General features: G+C 46.8%; 2 protein-coding genes and 2 non-coding genes across 6 annotated transcripts; all 4 read right to left on the bottom strand.

Moving 5' to 3' along the window:
- Positions 1-565: 565 nt before the first annotated feature.
- On the bottom strand, positions 566-8,410 carry ATP5F1B (ATP synthase F1 subunit beta). The gene is made up of 10 exons (XM_054977464.1): positions 8,227-8,410; positions 5,845-6,027; positions 5,026-5,200; positions 4,229-4,350; positions 3,768-3,952; positions 3,159-3,317; positions 2,426-2,548; positions 1,996-2,208; positions 1,551-1,752; positions 566-780 (listed from the first exon to the last, which is right to left on the bottom strand). Exons 1-10 carry the CDS (start codon positions 8,357-8,359, stop codon positions 683-685), a joined length of 1,593 nt encoding a protein of 530 aa, XP_054833439.1. The 5' UTR covers positions 8,360-8,410; the 3' UTR covers positions 566-682.
- Positions 4,017-4,087, bottom strand: LOC129329495 (small nucleolar RNA SNORD59). Its single transcript, XR_008596983.1, has one exon. It is a non-coding gene; the product is annotated as a small nucleolar RNA SNORD59 (small nucleolar RNA).
- On the bottom strand, positions 5,732-5,806 carry LOC129329494 (small nucleolar RNA SNORD59). The gene has a single exon (XR_008596982.1). It is a non-coding gene; the product is annotated as a small nucleolar RNA SNORD59 (small nucleolar RNA).
- A 3,469-nt stretch (positions 8,411-11,879) lies between the features above and the next one.
- On the bottom strand, positions 11,880-19,267 carry ATG101 (autophagy related 101). Of its 3 annotated transcripts, none has more exons than XM_054978831.1 (3): positions 19,199-19,267; positions 15,553-15,809; positions 11,880-13,036 (listed from the first exon to the last, which is right to left on the bottom strand). In XM_054978831.1, exons 2-3 carry the CDS (start codon positions 15,802-15,804, stop codon positions 12,632-12,634), a joined length of 657 nt encoding a protein of 218 aa, XP_054834806.1. In that variant the 5' UTR covers positions 15,805-15,809; positions 19,199-19,267; the 3' UTR covers positions 11,880-12,631. The 3 variants fall into 3 exon arrangements, with proteins under 3 accessions (XP_054834806.1, XP_054834807.1, XP_054834808.1); XM_054978832.1 differs by lacking the exon at positions 19,199-19,267 and adding an exon at positions 18,279-18,457; XM_054978833.1 differs by lacking the exon at positions 19,199-19,267 and adding an exon at positions 16,685-18,251.
- Between the last annotated feature and the right edge of the window lie 221 nt (positions 19,268-19,488).

Raw genomic sequence — 19,488 nt, 5'->3', positions numbered from 1 at the left:
AGTATGGAAGGCTGGAGGACACAGCCCGGTTTCCTTGCTGTTAGCCACCGTAAGAGAACAGTAATGAGGAAGTGTTTTCTAGCAGGAGATGAAGTAAAACGCCTGTTTCTGACAGAACCAGGCCGGTTTATTCTAGGTCAAGCTTTTTTTGCAGTTGCTGTATTCTGTCTACTGTATTAAGGTAGTCGAAAAGCAAGAAGACTGCAGAGGCACGGTGTCTCTCCTCACTCAGAAGCTTGTGGATGGGTGGTTGGCTGAATGCCGACAATGTAATCTTAATGAGAAAGGTACCAGTCTCTCTCCAGCACCCCCCCCCACCCGCCTACCAAAGCGAGACAAACTCCAGAGCTGCAACTCAGGGCAGACACATACATATTAGAGTACTTTCTTAGCCAGCTCAGGTAGTAATGCCTTCTCCAGAGTGCGCTGGAACAGTTTCCAATACTGAGTTGCACAGTCTTTTGACCAACCCCTGCCAGGTAGACAAACTCAACCTATTTCAAACTCAAGCACATGTATTGCTCGCTTTCCCTCCCTTAGCCATCTCCAGTAAGATACCAACCACTTTTTAATCCCAGAAGACGTTTTTATTGGAAACTTTAAATACTTTTCAGACATATCAGGGAATTGGACAATATGAACCAGTGACAGAGGAGCGCAGGTTTTGACTCAGCAGTTAGACTCATGAATGTTCTTCAGCTAACTTCTCAGCCTTTGCCACAGCCTCTTCAATGGGTCCCACCATGTAGAAGGCCTGCTCTGGGAGATGGTCATACTCTCCTACACAAGAGAAAGGATACCAGCAAATCAGGAACTAGCAGGGGATTACTCAAGGAGGAGGGAAGCAAACTGGCATTCATGTAAGAGCAGCATTACCCACTGCTGTGTGGCTGAACTTTCCCCCCACCTTACACAGTTTCTCTACTGTGTAAGAAGTGTCTCTGTCTATGCCATTCTGGTATGGAAGAAACAATGGAGCACATCCTTCTATACTGCTATTTTTACTAGAACATTTGGAATATATACCTCACTCCTTTTATGCACAATTACCCTGGTAGATCACATGAATTTTGTATTTCACTCCCTCTTAGCGATTGGTGTAGCTAAATCTTGTGCCCAGGCATGTTTAATTATACAGAACATGAATGCTTTAGCAAATTTAAATTAAGATTTGTATTTTTTGTCTAGTATGTTTTATATATTTATGACATGCATTTATTGCATTTGTCTGTTGATAATTTTGACTCTGACTTCTGATCTAGGATCATACTACTACTACTACTACTACTACTAGAACAAAAGATCATGTAACAAATTATAAGCATAATGTAAAGGGTGATTTACTACCACCACCAACCTGGGCTATGTGTGAAAATGTTAAATTGGCTTACAAATCCTTTGCCGAGTATTATTCCTCTTGAAAAAGAGCCACATTTCTAGAATGTGGATTCTTTTTGCTCGAGAACACAGAAGCAACGGATGTGGTAACTGTAGCAGCAATTATGAGTAAAATCAAAGAGGTTCAAAAGGCTGCCAAGACCACTGTTTACCTTTCAGGATCTGCTGGAACCCCTTGATCGTTTCTTTCAGAGGCACCAGTTTGCCTGCATGGCCAGTGAAGACTTCAGCCACCTGGAAGGGCTGCGAAAGAAATCTCTGGATCTTACGGGCACGGGCTACAGTCAATTTATCTTCTTCAGACAACTCATCCATACCCAAAATCGCAATGATATCCTGGAGGGACTTGTAGTCCTAGAAAGAAACAATGCTCGTAAGACCCAGTTCATGGAAGCCTAGTCAGTCACATGACAGTGCTATTAAGTTTTGCCTTTTGAACAGCCACTGGCACTAGTGTGGGATCTCACAGTTGGAAGATCTCCTGCTCTAGACGTGCTGCACAAGGAAGGTGTTAACCAAACCGTTTCTTCAAGGGCCAGAATGCATTTATTAATGCCTAACTCATATCCTGCACACAAATCTACCTTCTTTTCTCACCTGCAGAATCTTTTGCACCCCACGGGCAACATCATAATGTTCCTGCCCTACAATATTGGGATCCATGATCCGGGAAGTGGAGTCTAGAGGGTCCACAGCTGGATAAATGCCCAATTCAGCAATGGCACGAGACAGCACCGTGGTGGCATCCAAGTGGGCAAATGTGGTGGCAGGAGCTGGGTCAGTCAAGTCATCAGCTGGCACATAGATAGCCTGGGAAGAGAAAAGTTCAGCGGAACCACACAAGAAGATGTAAGACCATCTGCTTGAAAACTTGCTACTCCCCCGCTGCATAAAAAGGGCCGGGGGGGGGGGGGAGACAGCCAGATTTCTCCAGGGTGTAATTCTGCTGTCTGTTCATTTATGGAATTACAGCAAGCAGGTACATCTTTAGGGGCAGGTTAACTCCATTGAAAGAGACAGTAGGTACCTGCACAGAAGTGATTGAACCTTTCCTGGTTGTTGTGATTCTCTCCTGCATGGTACCCATATCAGTTGCTAGAGTGGGCTGGTACCCCACAGCTGAGGGGATCCTACCCAGCAAAGCAGACACCTGGAAGAGAAAAAAAATATAAATTACTTCTCTATTCCCTCAGGGGTGGGCACTGAACTTGCCTTTGAACGAAGCTCTGCAGTAAGAGAGCCAGTTTGGTGTAGTGGTTAAGAGCACGGGACTCTAATCTGGAGAGCCAGGTTTGGTTCCCCGCTCCTCCACTTGAAGCCAGCTGGGTGACCTTGGGTCAGTCACAGCTCTCTCAGAACTCTCTCAGCCCCACTCACCTCACAGGGTGTTTTGTTATGGGGATAATAATGACACACTTTGTAAACCGCTCTGAGTGGGCGTTAAGTTGTCCTGAAAGGCGGTATATAAATCGAATGTTGTTGTTGTTATTATTATTAAGTTATCAGGGATTGGCCCAGAGCCACTAGAACAATCAACAGACATTCCGTGCCATGCTTCTGCTGAGCTGTACCATATTTCCACCACAATCTCTTAACATTTCTATACATTCCTTCTACTAAAAGGAAACGGCTCTGGCTGGGCTAGAGATCCCTTGGCAACTAATGCCAAACTTTTAAAGATATGCTTTGTCACTAGTTCATTCCTTTCACTAAGACAGAAAGACCACAGCCCGAGATTAACCCACCATACCAAGCCATACCTCGGATCCAGCCTGTGTGAAGCGGAAGATGTTGTCAATGAACAGCAGCACATCCTGACCTTCTTGGTCCCTGAAGTATTCTGCCACAGTCAACCCAGTTAGAGCAACCCTGGCACGAGCACCTGGTGGTTCATTCATCTGCCCATAAACAAGGGCGACCTGAGGGAAGAGAAGAAAGTTAGCCAAGGTTTTAGACAGCAGCACAATACCATAGCCAGCAAATCACTAACTGCAAGCTACATTGTACAAAAAGCATTTCCTTGAAAGGCAAATTCAGACCATTGTTGCAACAGATAAGCGAGTGAAGGGATCTTCTCTTCTACTATGGTCATATTTGGCCTCCTAGTAAGAATCCACAGCTCCCTGTTTAAAGCAGAAGAGCCAGTTTCTGGGACAAACGTTCATACTCCAATCTTCCAGACGGCACATTAAGGCAATTGATACAATACCCTCCGAGGTGAAAAAAGTATGTTAGCCACACTGGTCCATAGCAAAAATCAAAGCCATGCAACGACTTTATGAATGCCAACCAAAAAGGATCAAGGATTTTATATCTGAGGATAGGGGCCAACATCTTTGCATCTGGACAAATCCTACTAGCGTGCTCACCTTGGATGTGGTGTCCTTCAAGTTGATAACCCCAGATTCAATCATTTCATGGTACAAGTCATTCCCCTCACGAGTTCTTTCCCCAACACCAGCAAATACTGAGTAGCCACCGTGTGCTTTTGCAACATTGTTGATCAGCTCCATGATCAATACCGTCTTGCCCACACCGGCACCGCCAAACAGACCTGAGGCAGAAAAAACATTCAGCCCACCGGCCTTTGGAATATGTCCCCCCTCCCATGCCCTTTTCCTTCTCAGATAAGAAAGTTGCTTCAGCAAGCTCAGAAGAACGAAAGTCTTGAGGTGCTCATCACGGAAGGATGGTAAGCCAAATATTCAATCAGCACTAAGCTCTGACTTCTAGTGAACAGGTATCCAAAATGCCGAAGGTAAACTTCAGACAAATCAAAAATCACCCATTCCAGATTGTTCCTACCCCACAGTACTCTTTAATAGCTTACCAATTTTTCCACCCTTAGCATACGGGGCAAGGAGGTCCACAACCTTGATACCAGTAACAAGGATTTCCTGCTCCACACTCATCTCAACGAACTCTGGTGCTTCAGCATGGATTGCAGCAAACCTGCAAGAGACAAGTGGCTTCATGCCTAAGAACCAGCTATGCAGCGTTAAAGTATGTCTGGAGTAATTAGCACTGTGGTTGTTCTAGGACAGGACGAGCAACACCGTCTCTTCATTTTGTCCAGGACAGCTAGAATTGATCTTTCGATTAGAATGGTCTCAGGTATGCAAGTGAAACAGACTGAAGTACCTCAAAATGCTGGATTAGGATTTTTAGTACAGCAAGATATGGAGCAAGGATAACAAAAATCTGAGAATCTACACACTTGTCAATGAACTCCGGATGAGCAGACTGCTGTGACTGCAGACTGTCAATCCAGTTTTCTGTTTTCTAGAGAGGTGCTCAGTCATATCAATATTATTAACCTGCGGATGTACTCAGAAACGCAGTCCTTGTACTTTACACCTGCTATACTCAAATGTTCTATAGTTATGAATGCAGCATACTACTATCAGCGTACAGTTTGAGAACTTACGGAAAAATACAATTAAGTTATTAATAATGAGGATTTAACTATGCTATGCTATGTAGCAAGAGGATTTAACTATGCCAGTTAATCAGATCTTTATCAAAGTATAACCCATCAAAATGTAAGTCAAATGAACTCTATTAAAACAGCTACCATGCTGTTTAAACTAACTCTTGTTATCATTTATCTTCCAAATTCACACTTACTGTTTTGTTGTTATTGGGCCTCTTTCATCAATTGGCTCTCCGATCACATTCATGATTCTCCCAAGGGTCTCGGGCCCTACAGGAATTCTGATGGGTGCACCTGAGTCCAAAACCTTCTGGCCTCTTACCAAGCCTTCAGTACCATCCATAGCAATGGTTCGAACAGTATTCTCACCTGCAACAGAAGTGACAATCATTGTAAAAGTTGCACTTCCTGTCTGGTATGAGCAGTGGAAATGGTTCTAGCATCCAGCAATAAATTTTTATTCTCAGTGCTTAGTTCCAGTAATTAAAAAACAAACAAAATGAATACGCGTGCACACATGCTGCTTAACGAGTACATCCCCACTGTGGGTGGGAAACAGTGTACCAAATCTCAAAAGAATTTAATGAATGGAAAAACAAGCTTTTGCTTGAGTGGTTCCAATATAAGTAAATTAGGCTGCAAAACTCATCACTATTGGATACAGTCAAGACTTGACCAGAGTAGCAAAACCAAGGACAGGCAATATTTTTGTTTTTCAACCCTTTGACGTGAGCTGCTCCTTAGTAATGAACTTTCACACAACACTGGCTATTTTCTCAATATCTCCGTTGCTTTCACTTGAAGTTTAGACTCAGTATGTTGGCAACTTGCAAACAATCAACACGGCCAGCCCACAGTGTATTGCATTCCTAAACCACAAGGCCATTAGGAGATTAGTTTCCTTCTCAGATCATAAAAATGGCTTCAGCGAGCTCAGAAGAACGAAAGTCATCTTTTACTGATCATCAAGGAAGGAACCCTAATTCTATTTAATGTATACGGATAGTACTTACCTAAGTGCTGTGCCACCTCCAGCACCAGCCGGGTGCCCCTGCCTTGCACTTCGAGGGCATTCAGGATGGGTGGCAGCGCTTCATCGAACTGGACATCCACCACAGCACCAATGACTGCTACAATACGCCCAGTGGACGTTCCGGCTTTGGCTGCAGGAGCCGTCTGTGCTGCATAGTTCCGGCCTAGAGAAGATCAGACAGACAAGCTATCAGGTCACAGTGCACCCTGAGTCCCCAACATCCTACCAAGGAAGTAATACCACAAGAGAGTAGGTCTTGCACACTTCTCCTTCTCATATCCTTCTCTAAAGAACACATTCTCAGATATAGCACTTTCACACAAAGCACCGGCCAGGTTTCAAATGCCCAGAATACTCCCTTAGAGCCAGACATTAAAGGGGAAGATATGCAACGATAACATGCTTTTTAAAGGAAGCTGTTCAGCTGCTACCTAACACTTCCAAGAACTGTTGACTCCCCAGAATACAGTTTGAAGGCCACAACAATACTTCAAATCCTAGAGTCCTTAAAGAATCAAGCATAAAAAACACATACTATATTATTACAGGCCTGTGTTCACTTTTCCCCAAATAACCTGAAAGCCAGTGATTAAGAGCACGGGACTCTAATCTGGAGAGCCGAGTTTGATTCCCCACTCCTCCGCATGAAGCCAGCTGGGAGACCTTGGGCTAGTCACAGTTCTCTGGAGCTCTCTCCACCCCACTACAGGGTGATTATTGTTGGGGGATAATAATGACATACTTTGTAAACTGCTCTGAGCGGGCATTAAGTTGTCCTGAACGGCAGTATATAAATCAAATATTCTTATTATTATTCTTTGCTTCGGGGCCTTCAAACCCCACCCCTTTACCAGCCATCAAGTACTAGTTCTCACCGAAGCAAATTCTCTTCTGGTGGAGTCATAAAAGCAGGTAAGTTCTGCAGCACACAAAGAGCCACTTGTAACTGAGGAAGAAGAAAGTCCTTGCAGCCCCTTCCTCTAATTTGGTTCCTTTCCCTCAAAACACAAGCCCCACAACTACCCTTGCCTTCTGCAGAAGCTGCTCTCAAAGACTAGGCCTCAACCTAATTCTCACATATGAAACTAGACAGGGCTAGAGGAGGAGGGAGCCCACGGAAACAAATTCCAGGGGCTGCGGAACTGGGCAAGACATGCCATTTTGTGTTCATATGTTCAGTTGAGTTGTTCAAGGTACTCTAGGAGTCCACCCTGACCCAGTGCCCCCCTGGGAAATTGAAAAGTCAGACAGGAGGGCTGTACTGTAAGGAAGCAGTCTCAAAGAGATGTGTCATAAAAGGGATAGGGGCTATAAACTTCACTACTATGTACTATTTCTTTCTGTACGTATGTTCCTACTGAATGGTTTCTGTCGTTTAACATGTCTTAGAAATGTTTATGCTCTCTTCCAGCATTTTGTCCACTCTGTACTGGATTCCTGCTGGGTTTAAATCTTGGCAAGTTTGCATTTATAAACCCGGTTACATTGTTCATTGAAACGTCCTTGAAATTGTCTGCAGTGACTCACCCTGTGTAGTCGGCCTCGAGTCTCAGTGAGAAAAGCAAACCATAAATAACGTAAATAATAAAGAAATCCTACACCCCTGAGTTAGGCCAAACGTCTGGTGCACTGGGAAAGGCCCGATTCCCGGTCCATCCCTTCCCTCCTCACCCGCTCTACTCTGCACAGCCTCCCGCCAGCGAGGCCGCAGCCCGGGGCCGTGGAGGGCGGGGGCGTTCTCTCGCCTGCCCCCCCCGGTCAGGAATTTAAGCGCTTTTCTAAGGTCCTCGCCTAGAAAAAGGAGCGCGAAAAACAACGCCGGGCCCGTCCGGGGGGGCTCCAGATCCGATCCGTTCCGGCCCTTCCTGCCAAGGGTTCAGGGCAAGGCACCTCGCGTCTCCCCCCTTTTTGTCCCCCCAAGAGCGGCCAAGGTCGCGGCGGGGCGAGGGAGAAGGCGCGCGCCCGTGTGCCCCCCGTAGGGTTGCCAGGTCCAGGTCGGGAAATTCCTGGAGATTTGGGGGCTGGAGAGCGGAAGGGTTTGGGGTAGGGGCCTCCGTGGGGTATCAGGCCATAGAGCTGACCCTTCGGAGCAGCCATTTTCTCCAGGAAAACTGGTCTCTGCTGCCTGGAGATCAGTTCTAATCCCGGGAGATCTCCAGCCGCCACCTGGAGGCTGGCAACCCCACCGCCCGCTCCTCGAAATGGGGGCCGCGGCAGACCCCGAGCGACCAACGACCGAGAGCGGCACTGGAGAGCCGCGGCTGCTCCCGCTCATTCCGGCTCCGGGCCGCGCGGCCTTCCCCTCCCGCTCCCGCCAGTAGGCCCCAAGGTGACCCCGCCCTCGGCCGCCTCCCGCACTCACGAGCCCCGGCGGCCGCTGCAGCAGCGCCTCCCCGAAGCAGCAGCACATCGTGGAGCGGCTGGCAGACGCTCCGCGGCCCCCGCAGCAGGGAAGCGGCCGAAGAAGCGCAGCGGCGACCCGCGAAGCCCAACATGGCGGCCACCGGCGGACTGAGAGAGCCGCGCCGTTGCCAGCCGGATCTGCAGAGGCTGGGGGAGGAACGGGGGGGGGACCCGAGTCTTCTATTGGTCGAGAAGGTTCGGCTTTCTAGCGCCTATTGGGTAACGGTCTTGTCATCTGTCTTCGGGATGACCCACTTAATTAGGAAGGGCTCGAGGCCACTCCGCATCAAAGGGGTGGAGCTTTTGGGCGGGCCCATCGCCACACTGTTACGCTATTTGGCACAGCAGCTGCTCTTCAGCGGAACGACGCGTCTCCGAGGGATTCTTCTCAGTAATTGGCCAGAAAAAAAAACCCGCCCTAGTAGGAGACGAATAGCCAATGAAAAGTAGGAAAGGGGGAGGAATCGTTTCTTAAAGGCGCCGTCCTCACCAGAGAAAGCGGGCACGTGTCCCGGGCTTGTCCTTGTCCCCTTAGCGGTCGCTTGCCTGATGTTTTCGCAACAAGCGAGCAGAGCGGAGAGCGGGTCGCTGGAAAGCGAGTTTCACGTTGAATTTAATCTCATACGAAATTACACGTTTAATCGAGAGCAAGTCCGAAATCCCGCGGAGAACAGGGTTTCTAAAAATTAAAATAGGAGGCCTGGCGCCCCAGTCTTTCTTCAGTCGGCTTGAATGGGGCTGTCTGTTCTGGTCCTTGCTGTTTGGAGTCACCTGCGCTTGTCAGCTGTAGAGCAGGCTGGCCCAAGGGATCCGCGGGCCCTTCTCTTTCTTGCACCCTTTAATACGCTGACGGTGTGCAGGTGTTGATGCGTAGGACTGCAACTTCTTTCTTTCTCCAACCTCTCCCTAGCCTGGAAAATGACTTGCCTCGACCCGGCCAGCTGGATCCATGCTATGGTCAGGGCTGTATTACTCTTAAAGCTGACTAGGCTGAAGCCTAGTCCCCACCCCCGCAGGGCCTCGGGCAGGGTTGCCAGCTCCAGGTTGGGAAATTCCTGGAGATTTGGGAGGTGGAGCCTGGGGAGGGATCTCACCCGGTTATAATGCCACAGAGCCCACCCTCCACAGCAGCCCTGCTCTCCAGGGGAGCTGATCTCTGTGGTCTGGAGATCAGCTGTAATTCTGGGAGATCTCCAGCCACCACCTGGAGCCTGGCAACCCTAGGGGCCTGTCATTTTTTTTTTTTTGCTGAGGCACACCCCCACATAAATTACAATTGATTCTCTTATATAACCTCTATTAATAAGATAATTAACTGTTTCTTTATTGAAGTGAAACAAATTCTTATAATAAATCAATTATCCATAAATTATATATTTTAATAATTAAAATTTTATTCACATCAAAATATTACAGTATTGAACAATTATACCCACAAAATGTACTTTCCTGAAGAGTTCTACTCGCACAACAAAAATATTTTAAAAATTGCTTCTTCAGGAGACACTCAAAATGGATATAGGGCTACGTGCTGCGATCTAGTACCTGCCCTACCAGGGTCAGGCTGTCAGCTGTAGTGGGATGAAAGACTGAAATGCCAGAGGGCCCCCGAAGTACCTGAAAGCCTAGGGGCCCAGCCATGGCTTAATACAGCCCTGGCTGTGGTAACATCGAGACTTGACTATTGTAATGCACTATACATAGGTCTCCCATCTAAATTAACTAGGAGACTCCAAATGGTGCAAATTGCTGCAGCTCAATTGTTATCAGGAGCGAGCAGGAGCACGAACAACCCATCCTGCAGCCCCTCCATTAGCTACCTATTAGTTACCATGCTCAGTTCAAGGTATTGGTTATCACTTAAAAAGTTCTTCACAGCTTTGGACCAGCATACCTACGGGACTGCCTCTCTTCCTATGCTCCTCCACGGCAGCTTCACTCTTTTGAACAGGGTCTCCTGCAGGTGCCACCCTGCACATGAGCGAAATCAACAGCAGCCTGTACAAGGGCTTTCTCTGTGGTGGCCCCCCACCCTGTGGAACGGCCTGCCTGAGGAGGTCAGGAGAGCCCCCACTCTCCTGGCTTTCCGCAAACGATGCAAAACCGAACGATTCAAAGAGAATTTTCATGCAGATAAGAGGGCTGTATTGTAGGGAGGGGGTTTCAGATGATCCATTAGTGAGGTAGGAACCACACACCTCACCACTATGTCATATTGGATTCCTGCTATTTACTGTTGTTTATGGAAATATTCTTGATATTGACTGTACTAACCTCACACTGTGTAATCCGCCTTGAGTTTCAGTGAGAAAGGCGGACTATAAATGACAAATAAAAATAAATAAACTTCAAGAGGCAAATATCTGGTAGGTGTACGGTTGCCAGCACCACTTCCTGAGTTTATCTAGTCTATAATGTCCTTTAACAACCATCATACTCATGCCCAGGGTGTTCAAGTGGCAAAAAGTGACCCTTCCACACCAGTGATGGAGAAAATAAGGATTATAATTTCTATTAAATTTGTATTCCAACTGTTCTCTGAGGACCTCAGCGTGGCATACACCAGAGTTTCTTTCTTCATCCTCACAGCAGTTTCATGAAACAAGTTGGGCTGCGAGATGAATCACTGAATGTATGTAATGTCTGAGTGGGCTTCTGAACCAGCTAGAATGCACAGCAGCGTTTTCACAGACTTCAGTTCTACAGGATGAACAGAACTAAACCAGCTTGAACCGCCTAAATTAGCACAAACCACATGAATAGTACTAATAATAAAAAATCTGATCCAGTCTTAACCATTCCTCCAAAATAAGGAGAGCTATAGAGTTATGTTAATTTACATTTGTTTGTATTCCTTTGTTATTTATCAAATTTATACCCCACCCTCCCTGCGAACGGGCTCAAGGTGGCTTACGACAAGGAAAATGTTATGCATGAAAATCATAAACGATTATCTAAAAATAGTATTTTAAAGCTCAGTACAATACATAGTACAAGACTGGCGCCATAAACAATACAGGCTACATCAGATTATCTTTTTGATCTCATTTGTACAAGACTGCCGCTCTTTAAAGACTTTCTTGTCTTTTCTCACTTCCTGAATTCTGCTTGTTACCCACACTGCCATCTTAACTTTAATTACTGTGGTTGGAAGTATCTTCCGAGAGTCTTGGGAAGATCTGACCTCCTTATTATTTCCTTTTAAATGAGCACCTAATTCCCTCTTTTGAAATAAAATGTGACCTCACCCTGTCAATTTTCTGAACAACATGGCACTTGCATGTATTTTGAATTGTACAGCAGTGTGCTGTCTGACAACACAGACCTCCCTCCTGCCTCCAGGCACTGTTCAGGATTACTAGCACTGGCCAGTACCCATAGTGCTTCTCTAAAATTCATTCCTGTAGACTAAGTGGAAGTCAGTTCAAAGCAGTTGGTAAACTACACACATTATCTGATGTAATCTAGGTTGAGTGTGTTTAAGTCAGCCTGAATTTGTTTGAGAGGTATACATCAAACTGTTCAAAGCAGAGTTTTGGAGATTTTCCATTGTACGTTTTCTGAAATGACATTTGTACAGAATGAAGTTATAACACACAAGCTGTGTTTTTTAAATTTCCAGACTATTGTTTATTGTATACATAACATTAAATTGGAAAAAATATACAAAACCTGGAGAATCTCTATTGTTTCTAGACTCTTTGAACTGGTCTATTAGATTTAGCCCCTTTCAAATCCAAGACTCACAAGAAAAACACAGGCCCCGAGACCTTGTCTTCCTTGAAAACCATGCACAGAAAAGCCGGGAACTTGTACGAAGGTTCTGTTCCTATAAAGCCACAAGTGGGGTAAGCATCAGGGTTGGGCCAGCAGAAAAAAGGCACCCATTTTGCCGAGGAAAGTAATCCCAGCCAGGCAGACTTGCAAAGGATCGCGCAGTTAAGAAATCAAGGCATCTGTTCTGAAAACAATTTCTAGGGCTCATGGTGAGCACCAAGTTTGGAGATACCATATGGGCTAAATTATGGTCATCATCACTAAACACACACAGAGTTTTCTCCAACAAAGAGACGTAACAGTAGTTCATCTAATGGAGCCAAGTCTTTTAAAAAAAGGGAACTGAAGGAAGTCTCCAGGATTCCTTTCTTTATTATGAGGATCCAGAGAAGTGGTGCACTGTGACGGAGAGCCAGCTGGAGCAAGGCTGGGTTTGGAGGTTTATGAATCAGAGCAGAGGACCTGGGTGCCAAGACTTGGGTTTTTGGGGAGGGGGTATGGATTTGGTACTCTGAAGCTTTGTGAGGGCAGAGAGCCACTTGCTTATGTTGCCTCCCTGTGATGTCAGGTCCACATTTTCAAGGGTGTTAGAGTGCCAGAGTGTCCTTAATGAGGCGACGCATGGTGGTGGTGACAGAGGTCCCAAGTGAGTCAGTAATCTGGTAAGAAATTTTGTACAGGTAGGGCTGGACATCTCGCAACCCCGTATCAAAGACGTTGTCAACCTCAGACTGGGTGGGCATCTTGGGCAGGTACTCATGCCGGTTCATTACCTCCACAATATTGATGATTTTCTCGCAGAGTTTCTCACCAACCTTCTCACGACAGATCTGCCGCTCCTGCTCATTAGCCAAGCTGACCACATTCACTTTGACAGTCCACACTTCCCAAGGGATGCACTCATCTGAGAAAGGCCACCGCGACTTCTTCTTCTGATAGAATTCCAGGGAGATCTGGCCTATGCCATCATTGCCGGAATTTCGCAGAGCATCCTGGGAAAATGAAACCACCAGGTGTCATTCACAGTGCAATCCTAAGAATGTATATTCAGAAATAAATCCCACTGAATTCAAAAGGCCTCCCTCCTTCCCTTGTGAGTATACTTAGGATAGCAGCTTTTGAAAATTGATTTTCAAAGTATCCCTTATGATACACAGAAATCTCTGATCCAAGAAGCAAGAGTCATGCTGCATTTACAACCAAGGCACAAACATACTTGCATGACCACCATTATAGATAATGTTTCAGCTTTTCAGAACTCAGAATTTCAAGACAATGTTTGCTAAAAAGGGTTTGGCCAGTCTTCAACGGCCAGGACGACGACCACACCATAAAACTCTCTCTTTCACCATGAAACCCAATCTCTGCCTTATGGCCACAATTGTCCTCTCCTGCCCCTGGCATCCTGGAGGGTTCTGGATTTCTTGTGGCTATTTTCTTTCTCATCTACTGCTCAATTTAAACAGTCAGTAATAGGAATTAAAATAAACAAGAAAAACGAGGCATCCTTTATTAAGTACACTGTACTTAATTGTAGCATAGTAGTTAAGTGTTGGTTATGAATCAGCACTCTGCCGGTTTGAATCCCACGACTGTCATGAGCTCTGCAGGTGTCTTGGGTAAGCCTGTCAGCCCCAGCTGTATTGTGGGGATAATAACAACACTGAGTGGGGCACTAATCTGTCTAGAAGAGTGGTATTTAAGTACAGTTATGATCATCACCACAATATCGGATCTTGAGGACAGATATTGAACGATTAGCCTGAATGCAGCGCCTGCAGAAATGTAGAGAGCATCCCATACGTGTCTTTAATCATTCTAATTATAAACCTTGCTATAACATATTTATGATTTGATATCACTGTACACTCTACCAACATTCAGTTGTAAAACAGGAACGAGTTACCAATCACAAGAAGTATACAAAAACTCTTGTTTAGAGTTGTGAAGCACCTCCAGGCAGTCCGGTAGGTGACAAGTATAATAAATATTCTGACGGTAAAAAGTAAGAATTAACAGGAAGATAAGTGATATAATTGGTTACTTTCAATAGAGGAATTCTTGGCCATGCTAAAGTTTTACAGAAAGTTGAGAACCAGGGTCCGCAAAGGTAGGGGTCACCCACTGGCAGTGATCAGTTTTGCCCTGGTCTCAGTTACATCACCTTTTACTCACATAAATGGTTGGTTAGTAACCACTGAATCGTGTAGGGAAAAGAAATGTGAGGGGGGTTAGAGCTAAAACAACAGGAGGGCAAAACCCGGTGACTACATCACTGACAAAATTCTCACTGTAATGAGAAATCTGGGCTCTTTCTATGCTGGGAGCACAAACATGGACTGAGTGCTCTCTCCTTATATAATCTCTCTCACTATAATGATTGGCTTTTTACTAGGCACAAGCCTGGAGAAAAAATGTCCTTTACCAGAGGTTTAACAGAATGTTAATTAACAGGGCCGTTTTCACACTGTTTACCGGCCGCTGAACATGGCGCCGAGCTCCCGCAACGACAGCATCTTCCTGGCCAGGACGCTGTCTGTTATGACCTTTACTTACTTTGGGGTAGATTTTGCCTTTAATCTTTCCCTTACCCCTCTGGGTAGTTTTCTGCCACCAGGAATATATTATTCCAAGGTATTTTATTCAAATTTCCCCTTTGGTAACGTGTTTAAGTGTCAGGCTCCTTCGTGGTTCTATGTGGCCCTGAGGATAGGAATGGGATATAGCAATGACAGCTATTCTGGGATATAACAAAACAAAATAAATGTTTATTTTTCAAGAAGCATATTGGTTTCATAAAAGTAGTTCTCGGTTCTTAGAGTTACTTCCTATAAACTCATTCACACAGATCTCTTCTAAGGCTTCACACACAGTTAGCCTCTTTCTCGAACTCAATATTTCTCTCACAGAAATGCTTAAAACTCCTCAGGCAGCACACAGCCAGCCTCTCTTTCTCTGACTCTCATTCATAGAAATATGAAACCTGCTCAGGCAGCCCACAGCTGGCCTCCCTTTCCCTGACTGTCCTTTCACAAACATGCTCAGTTCAGGTTCCACACAGGTTATATTTCTGTCATAAAACACTTCAACATATTCAGGCAGCACACAGCTAGCCTGCTCTCTTCTGACTGCCACTTTTGCTCTCCACTCCCAGTCTAAACTGCATTCACTCCGCCCACTCTCAGTCATCAACCAATCACATCGCTCGCTCATCCCTCCCTTTCACCCCACTCTTCACCTATCTCACACCAAGCATTTAAAGATACAGGCACACATTTACTTGAAATCATTACACTGTCGTTCCGGGAGCTCGGCACGATGTTCAGCGGCCGGTAAGCAGTGTGAAAACGGCCCAGGTGATGTTATTTACTTCCATGTCATGAAAAGCTGAAGCTGCCCATTTCCACATCTTAAGCCTCTATTAAAGGGGCAGGATTTTTTCTCCAGGCCGGTTGGGCAGCCCTAGCTGCAAGAAAAACCTGTAATAGTTAGGTATAGAATGCTTTACCTTGAATTCCCCAACAGCTTTTCTCAATGCCCGGTCAAGTTCTTCAGAAGAAACCCTGACATAGGTGAAGTCAATGAAGTCACAATCCACATCTTGTGTGCCCACTGTCCCGATAGAGTAGGTCCCCTCCTTCTTATAGTGGAACTTCCCTGTGCTGCGATGGAGCAGTATGGTATGCAGTACAGCCAACATAGCTTCTTCGATTTGGCGACCCTCCACGGACACCTCCAGCACCTCTGAGCGACAGTTCATCTTGGCTTTTGCAAAGGAAGGTAGGAAAGTTACCCTCAATAACTGAGAGTGGCAGGAATATCCAATACCAAAATATTACATTATTTAAAAAGAATTTTACAGAAAACAGTCATCTTCTAATTAAGGAAAAAATGACTTTAGCGGTATGATCAGGGGAGGGAAAGAGATAAAGACCAAATAGCTGGATTCAGTTCCTTTCTCTGCCACAGTCTCAGTTGATGCAAATTACAACCACAGTTATGTTACACATCAAAGCTTAATTTTATGGTTTTGACATTTAGTCCATTAATCAATTTAAAGATTTTTGGTAAATCGTTCCAGATTAATCATTTTTTAAAAATGTGTATTATTTCCAATTCAAGTACTTAAACTGCACATGAAGCTAGTTTATACTGAGTCAGAGTGATGGATACACAGGCAATGTAATCTTAAGGATGTTTTCCTGGGAGTAAGCACCATTGAATAAGATTCTGAGTAGGCCTCCTTAGGATTGCTCTCAGAGTGTACCAATGCCAGAGTTGCCTATTGACTCTCCTTTTTAACTGGAGATACCAGAACTATAGCCTGGGACTATCTGCGTTCAAAGCAGACGCTCTATCACTGAGCCAAGGCTCCTACCCTGATAGATACCATTTTAGAAGATGGATGTATGCTACATCTGCATGCAGACTCAAAGAACCAAGAAAGAATGCTTTTCTCTATGTAACAATTGTCTGAAAATTGATTCATAGATTAAAAGATGTAAAAGTTAAGCTGGCAATGGCCCTAGTTAATTTGTAAAAAGACAGTTGACAGGACAGCTGTTAAATGTGCCCCCTGCTCTGGACTTTTAGCAGCAAAAAGCAAAGGGAATCAGGAAAAGCAATGAAGGAAAGCAAACCATGTATTTTCTGTGACCATATCACCAGTTTGAGAGCTGCTGACTTAGGACTGCAAGACACAGGTCCATCTTCTAGCACCAGGAATTAGCCTTCTTCTCTAGAAATCCAACAATCGATTTAACAGCACAGCCCTAAGGAGAGCTACACCCATTTAAAACCACCGACCTCAATGGACTTAGAAGGGTGTAACTCAGTTCAGGACGGTATGGTTTGTCAGATTACCAAACTGGTTCAAATGGGTGTATGTTGCCCCCTAGTGGTTTCTACTGTTGTTTTATTTGGAAATACCCACCAATGGAGCGTTGCGATTTGGTTGGCAGTAGCATTTTGTTTAATGTTGGGTAAAAATATGGCACATTGGGATCAACAGAGTCTCCATTTCAGGAATTAGGATCAACGTGTGGGTCCCAAACATGACCAGAGGCAAAATTCTGTTGCTAAATTTTCTTAAAACAGAAATGCCCAAACATGAAATAAATAGAATATAGGGATTAGAAATGTTTTCCAGTGAAAGAGTGACTGAAAGTTGCAAACTGATGCACGGTAAGTAAAGGGCAAGCCCATTTAAATCAATGGGACTTGCTTCTGTGTAAACATGCATAGTAGCTACATCGGGCTACATCCAATCCGGATTGTTCTGTATTTGGTGCTGCAGTAAGGATACATCTCTTACTGCTTTCCTCTCAGTAGCCTGATATCTACCCATTCCTGAGAAATGGCATTATAAAAGACAGGAGTAAAATCAATGTGTCAACTGGCCAAAATAAATAAATAATAATCCCACTCCTGCCCCTTTGACATGGGTTTGATATGCAGAAATCAGCAAGTGAAGCTTTTTGTGGTAAACAGTTAAACAGGATCACCTACTAGATGTTGCAGATTATACTGCTCTTAAAAGAAAAGCTACAGTGGCTAGATGAAACCAGGGCAGCCTGGGGGAGAAGAGAAACATGCTAGTCTGTAGATAAAACAAAAAAGAAACCAACTGGCACCTTAAAGATTTTTTTAAAAAATCCCGCATTTGTAACACAAAGTTTGCGTCATCAGATGCAGAAGAGCGCATCTGGTTTTATATAAAAAACAGAAGAGTGAGGGGGAGATATTACAAAGAGAGGGCAGTTAAAAAAAATCCAGGCTAAAAAGTAATCCAGCATGGGTGTGAGACACTCTCAACCACTGTTAGATAGTCAAAATATAAAATCTAGTGCAAGATGAAACAAAATATGTCAGATGCATCGTCAGCTTTCGAAAACCACAGCTCTTTGTCAGATGCATCTAATGAAGAGAGTCGTGGTTCTGGAAAGCTTACGCTACAAGTAAGTTGGTTCGTCTTAAAAGGTGCCACTGGACCCCTTCCTATTTTGCAACTACAGACTAACGCGGCTGACTCCTCTGGATCTGTGACCTGGACAAGGGCCCCTGCAGCAGGAGGCCCCGGCTTTGCTCCCAGCCCTGCCCGCTAAAGCTGAAGCTTCTGCCGGGTCCCCGAAGGGATTCCCCGAGGGAGAAGGGCCCCGCGGCCACCAAGGCAACCAGCCCGGAGGGCACAGGGAAGGGCCCCTTTCCGGGCAGAAACCAGAGCCCGGGACTCACCTGAGCCGGCCGCCGCCGCCTGACCCCGCCTGCCGCTCGGGCCGGCCCAACGACGCACCGGCGGCGAAAGGGCCGCCCAAGCCCCGCGGCCGGCCCGCGCGGCGCCTTTGGCCTCTTAATCTGTCTCTGCGCCGCACAAACACGCCGCGCGCTGAGCCGGGTTTCGGCGCCCGCCCGCCCCGCTCCTTCCCCGGCTTCTCTTCGGCCGCTCCGTCCACCCCCCCCCCCCAGGCCCGGGCGGGAGGCTCCGGCTGCCGCTTCCCGGCCGCGCCCCCAGCTGCCGCCCACCGCGGGGAAGCGCCGCTGCAGAGCGGGAGGCTGCCCGGCTGCTGGGTCAGCGGTCAGAGCCCCGGAGCCCGCCCGCTCGCTTCCGGCGAGGGCTCGGCCTTGCTGGCTGCCCTTGGGCGAAGCGGGGCTGCCAGCTCCCGGGAGGGACATGCCTGGAGATTTGGGCGGGGAGGGGGGCGAGGCCCCCAGCAGGGACTCAGGCCGTACCGCCCCCCGCCCGCCCGAGCAGCCCCTTCCCCCGCGGAACTGAGCTCAGCACTAGCCGGGAGAGCGGCTGCCATTCCGGGGACCCTCCAGCCATCACTCCGGCAAGGCACCTCACGGGGTTGTTGTGAGGATACAATGGAGTCGGGAAGGATGTCGCGAGCCGCTTTCGGTTTCCGCCAGAGGGACGCGGCAGGAAGAAGCGAGGCCGTCTCGCGTCCCCCGCGCCCGGACATATTTTAACTGGGCGCGCCAGCGGCCGACTCTGGCATCGTTCGCAAGCAAAGCAAAGCAAAGCGCCCGCCCGCCCCGGCCCCTGCGCCGAGTCCACGCCGCGTGCCCCTAGAAGCGCTGCCCACAGCGGAGCAGTCCCGACGCGCCCCCGGCCACTGCGGCCCCGCGCCTCAGCCGCGCCGCCATCGGTATACCTGCTCCGGGCAGAAACCGCCGCGGGACGGCCAAGCGCGCACGCGCAGCCAACCTCCGCCCTCCGCGAAAGGCCGCGCATGTCTAGTACGGGATGTCGCGGCGGGGCGCCCGCTTTGCCTTCGGTGGGGAGGGAGCGCGGAGGCCTTGCGCGCCGCTTCTTGGCCTTTTGCCTGTTTGCCCTGCCTTTATACTCTACTAAAATACAATACTAAAGCGCAAGGAGACTACTAAGGTTTATAGTCTCTTTGTGCGCTGCTGTAAAACCCTTTTCCGTTTTTGGTTTGTTTTT

This window comes from Eublepharis macularius, chromosome 4 (genome assembly GCF_028583425.1).
Source record: "Eublepharis macularius isolate TG4126 chromosome 4, MPM_Emac_v1.0, whole genome shotgun sequence".
NCBI classification, from domain to species: Eukaryota; Metazoa; Chordata; class Lepidosauria; order Squamata; family Eublepharidae; genus Eublepharis; species Eublepharis macularius.
This window is presented reverse-complemented; position numbering and strand designations above follow the sequence as displayed.

What these genes read in the sequence shown, in the direction of transcription:
- ATG101 (XM_054978831.1), bottom strand. Translation starts at nt 15,804, where the DNA reads ATGAACTGTCGCTCAGAGGTGCTGGAGGTGTCCGTGGAGGGTCGCCAA. An exon ending in AAGCTGTTGGGGAATTCAAG is followed by an intron (nt 13,037 to 15,552) that starts GTAAAGCATTCT and finishes TCATTTTCCCAG; the next exon opens with GATGCTCTGCGAAATTCCGG.
- ATP5F1B (XM_054977464.1), bottom strand. Translation starts at nt 8,359, where the DNA reads ATGTTGGGCTTCGCGGGTCGCCGCTGCGCTTCTTCGGCCGCTTCCCTG. An exon ending in GGCCCAATAACAACAAAACA is followed by an intron (nt 4,351 to 5,025) that starts GTAAGTGTGAAT and finishes TGTCTCTTGCAG; the next exon opens with GTTTGCTGCAATCCATGCTG. An exon ending in TGCTAAGGGTGGAAAAATTG is followed by an intron (nt 3,953 to 4,228) that starts GTAAGCTATTAA and finishes TTTCTGCCTCAG; the next exon opens with GTCTGTTTGGCGGTGCCGGT.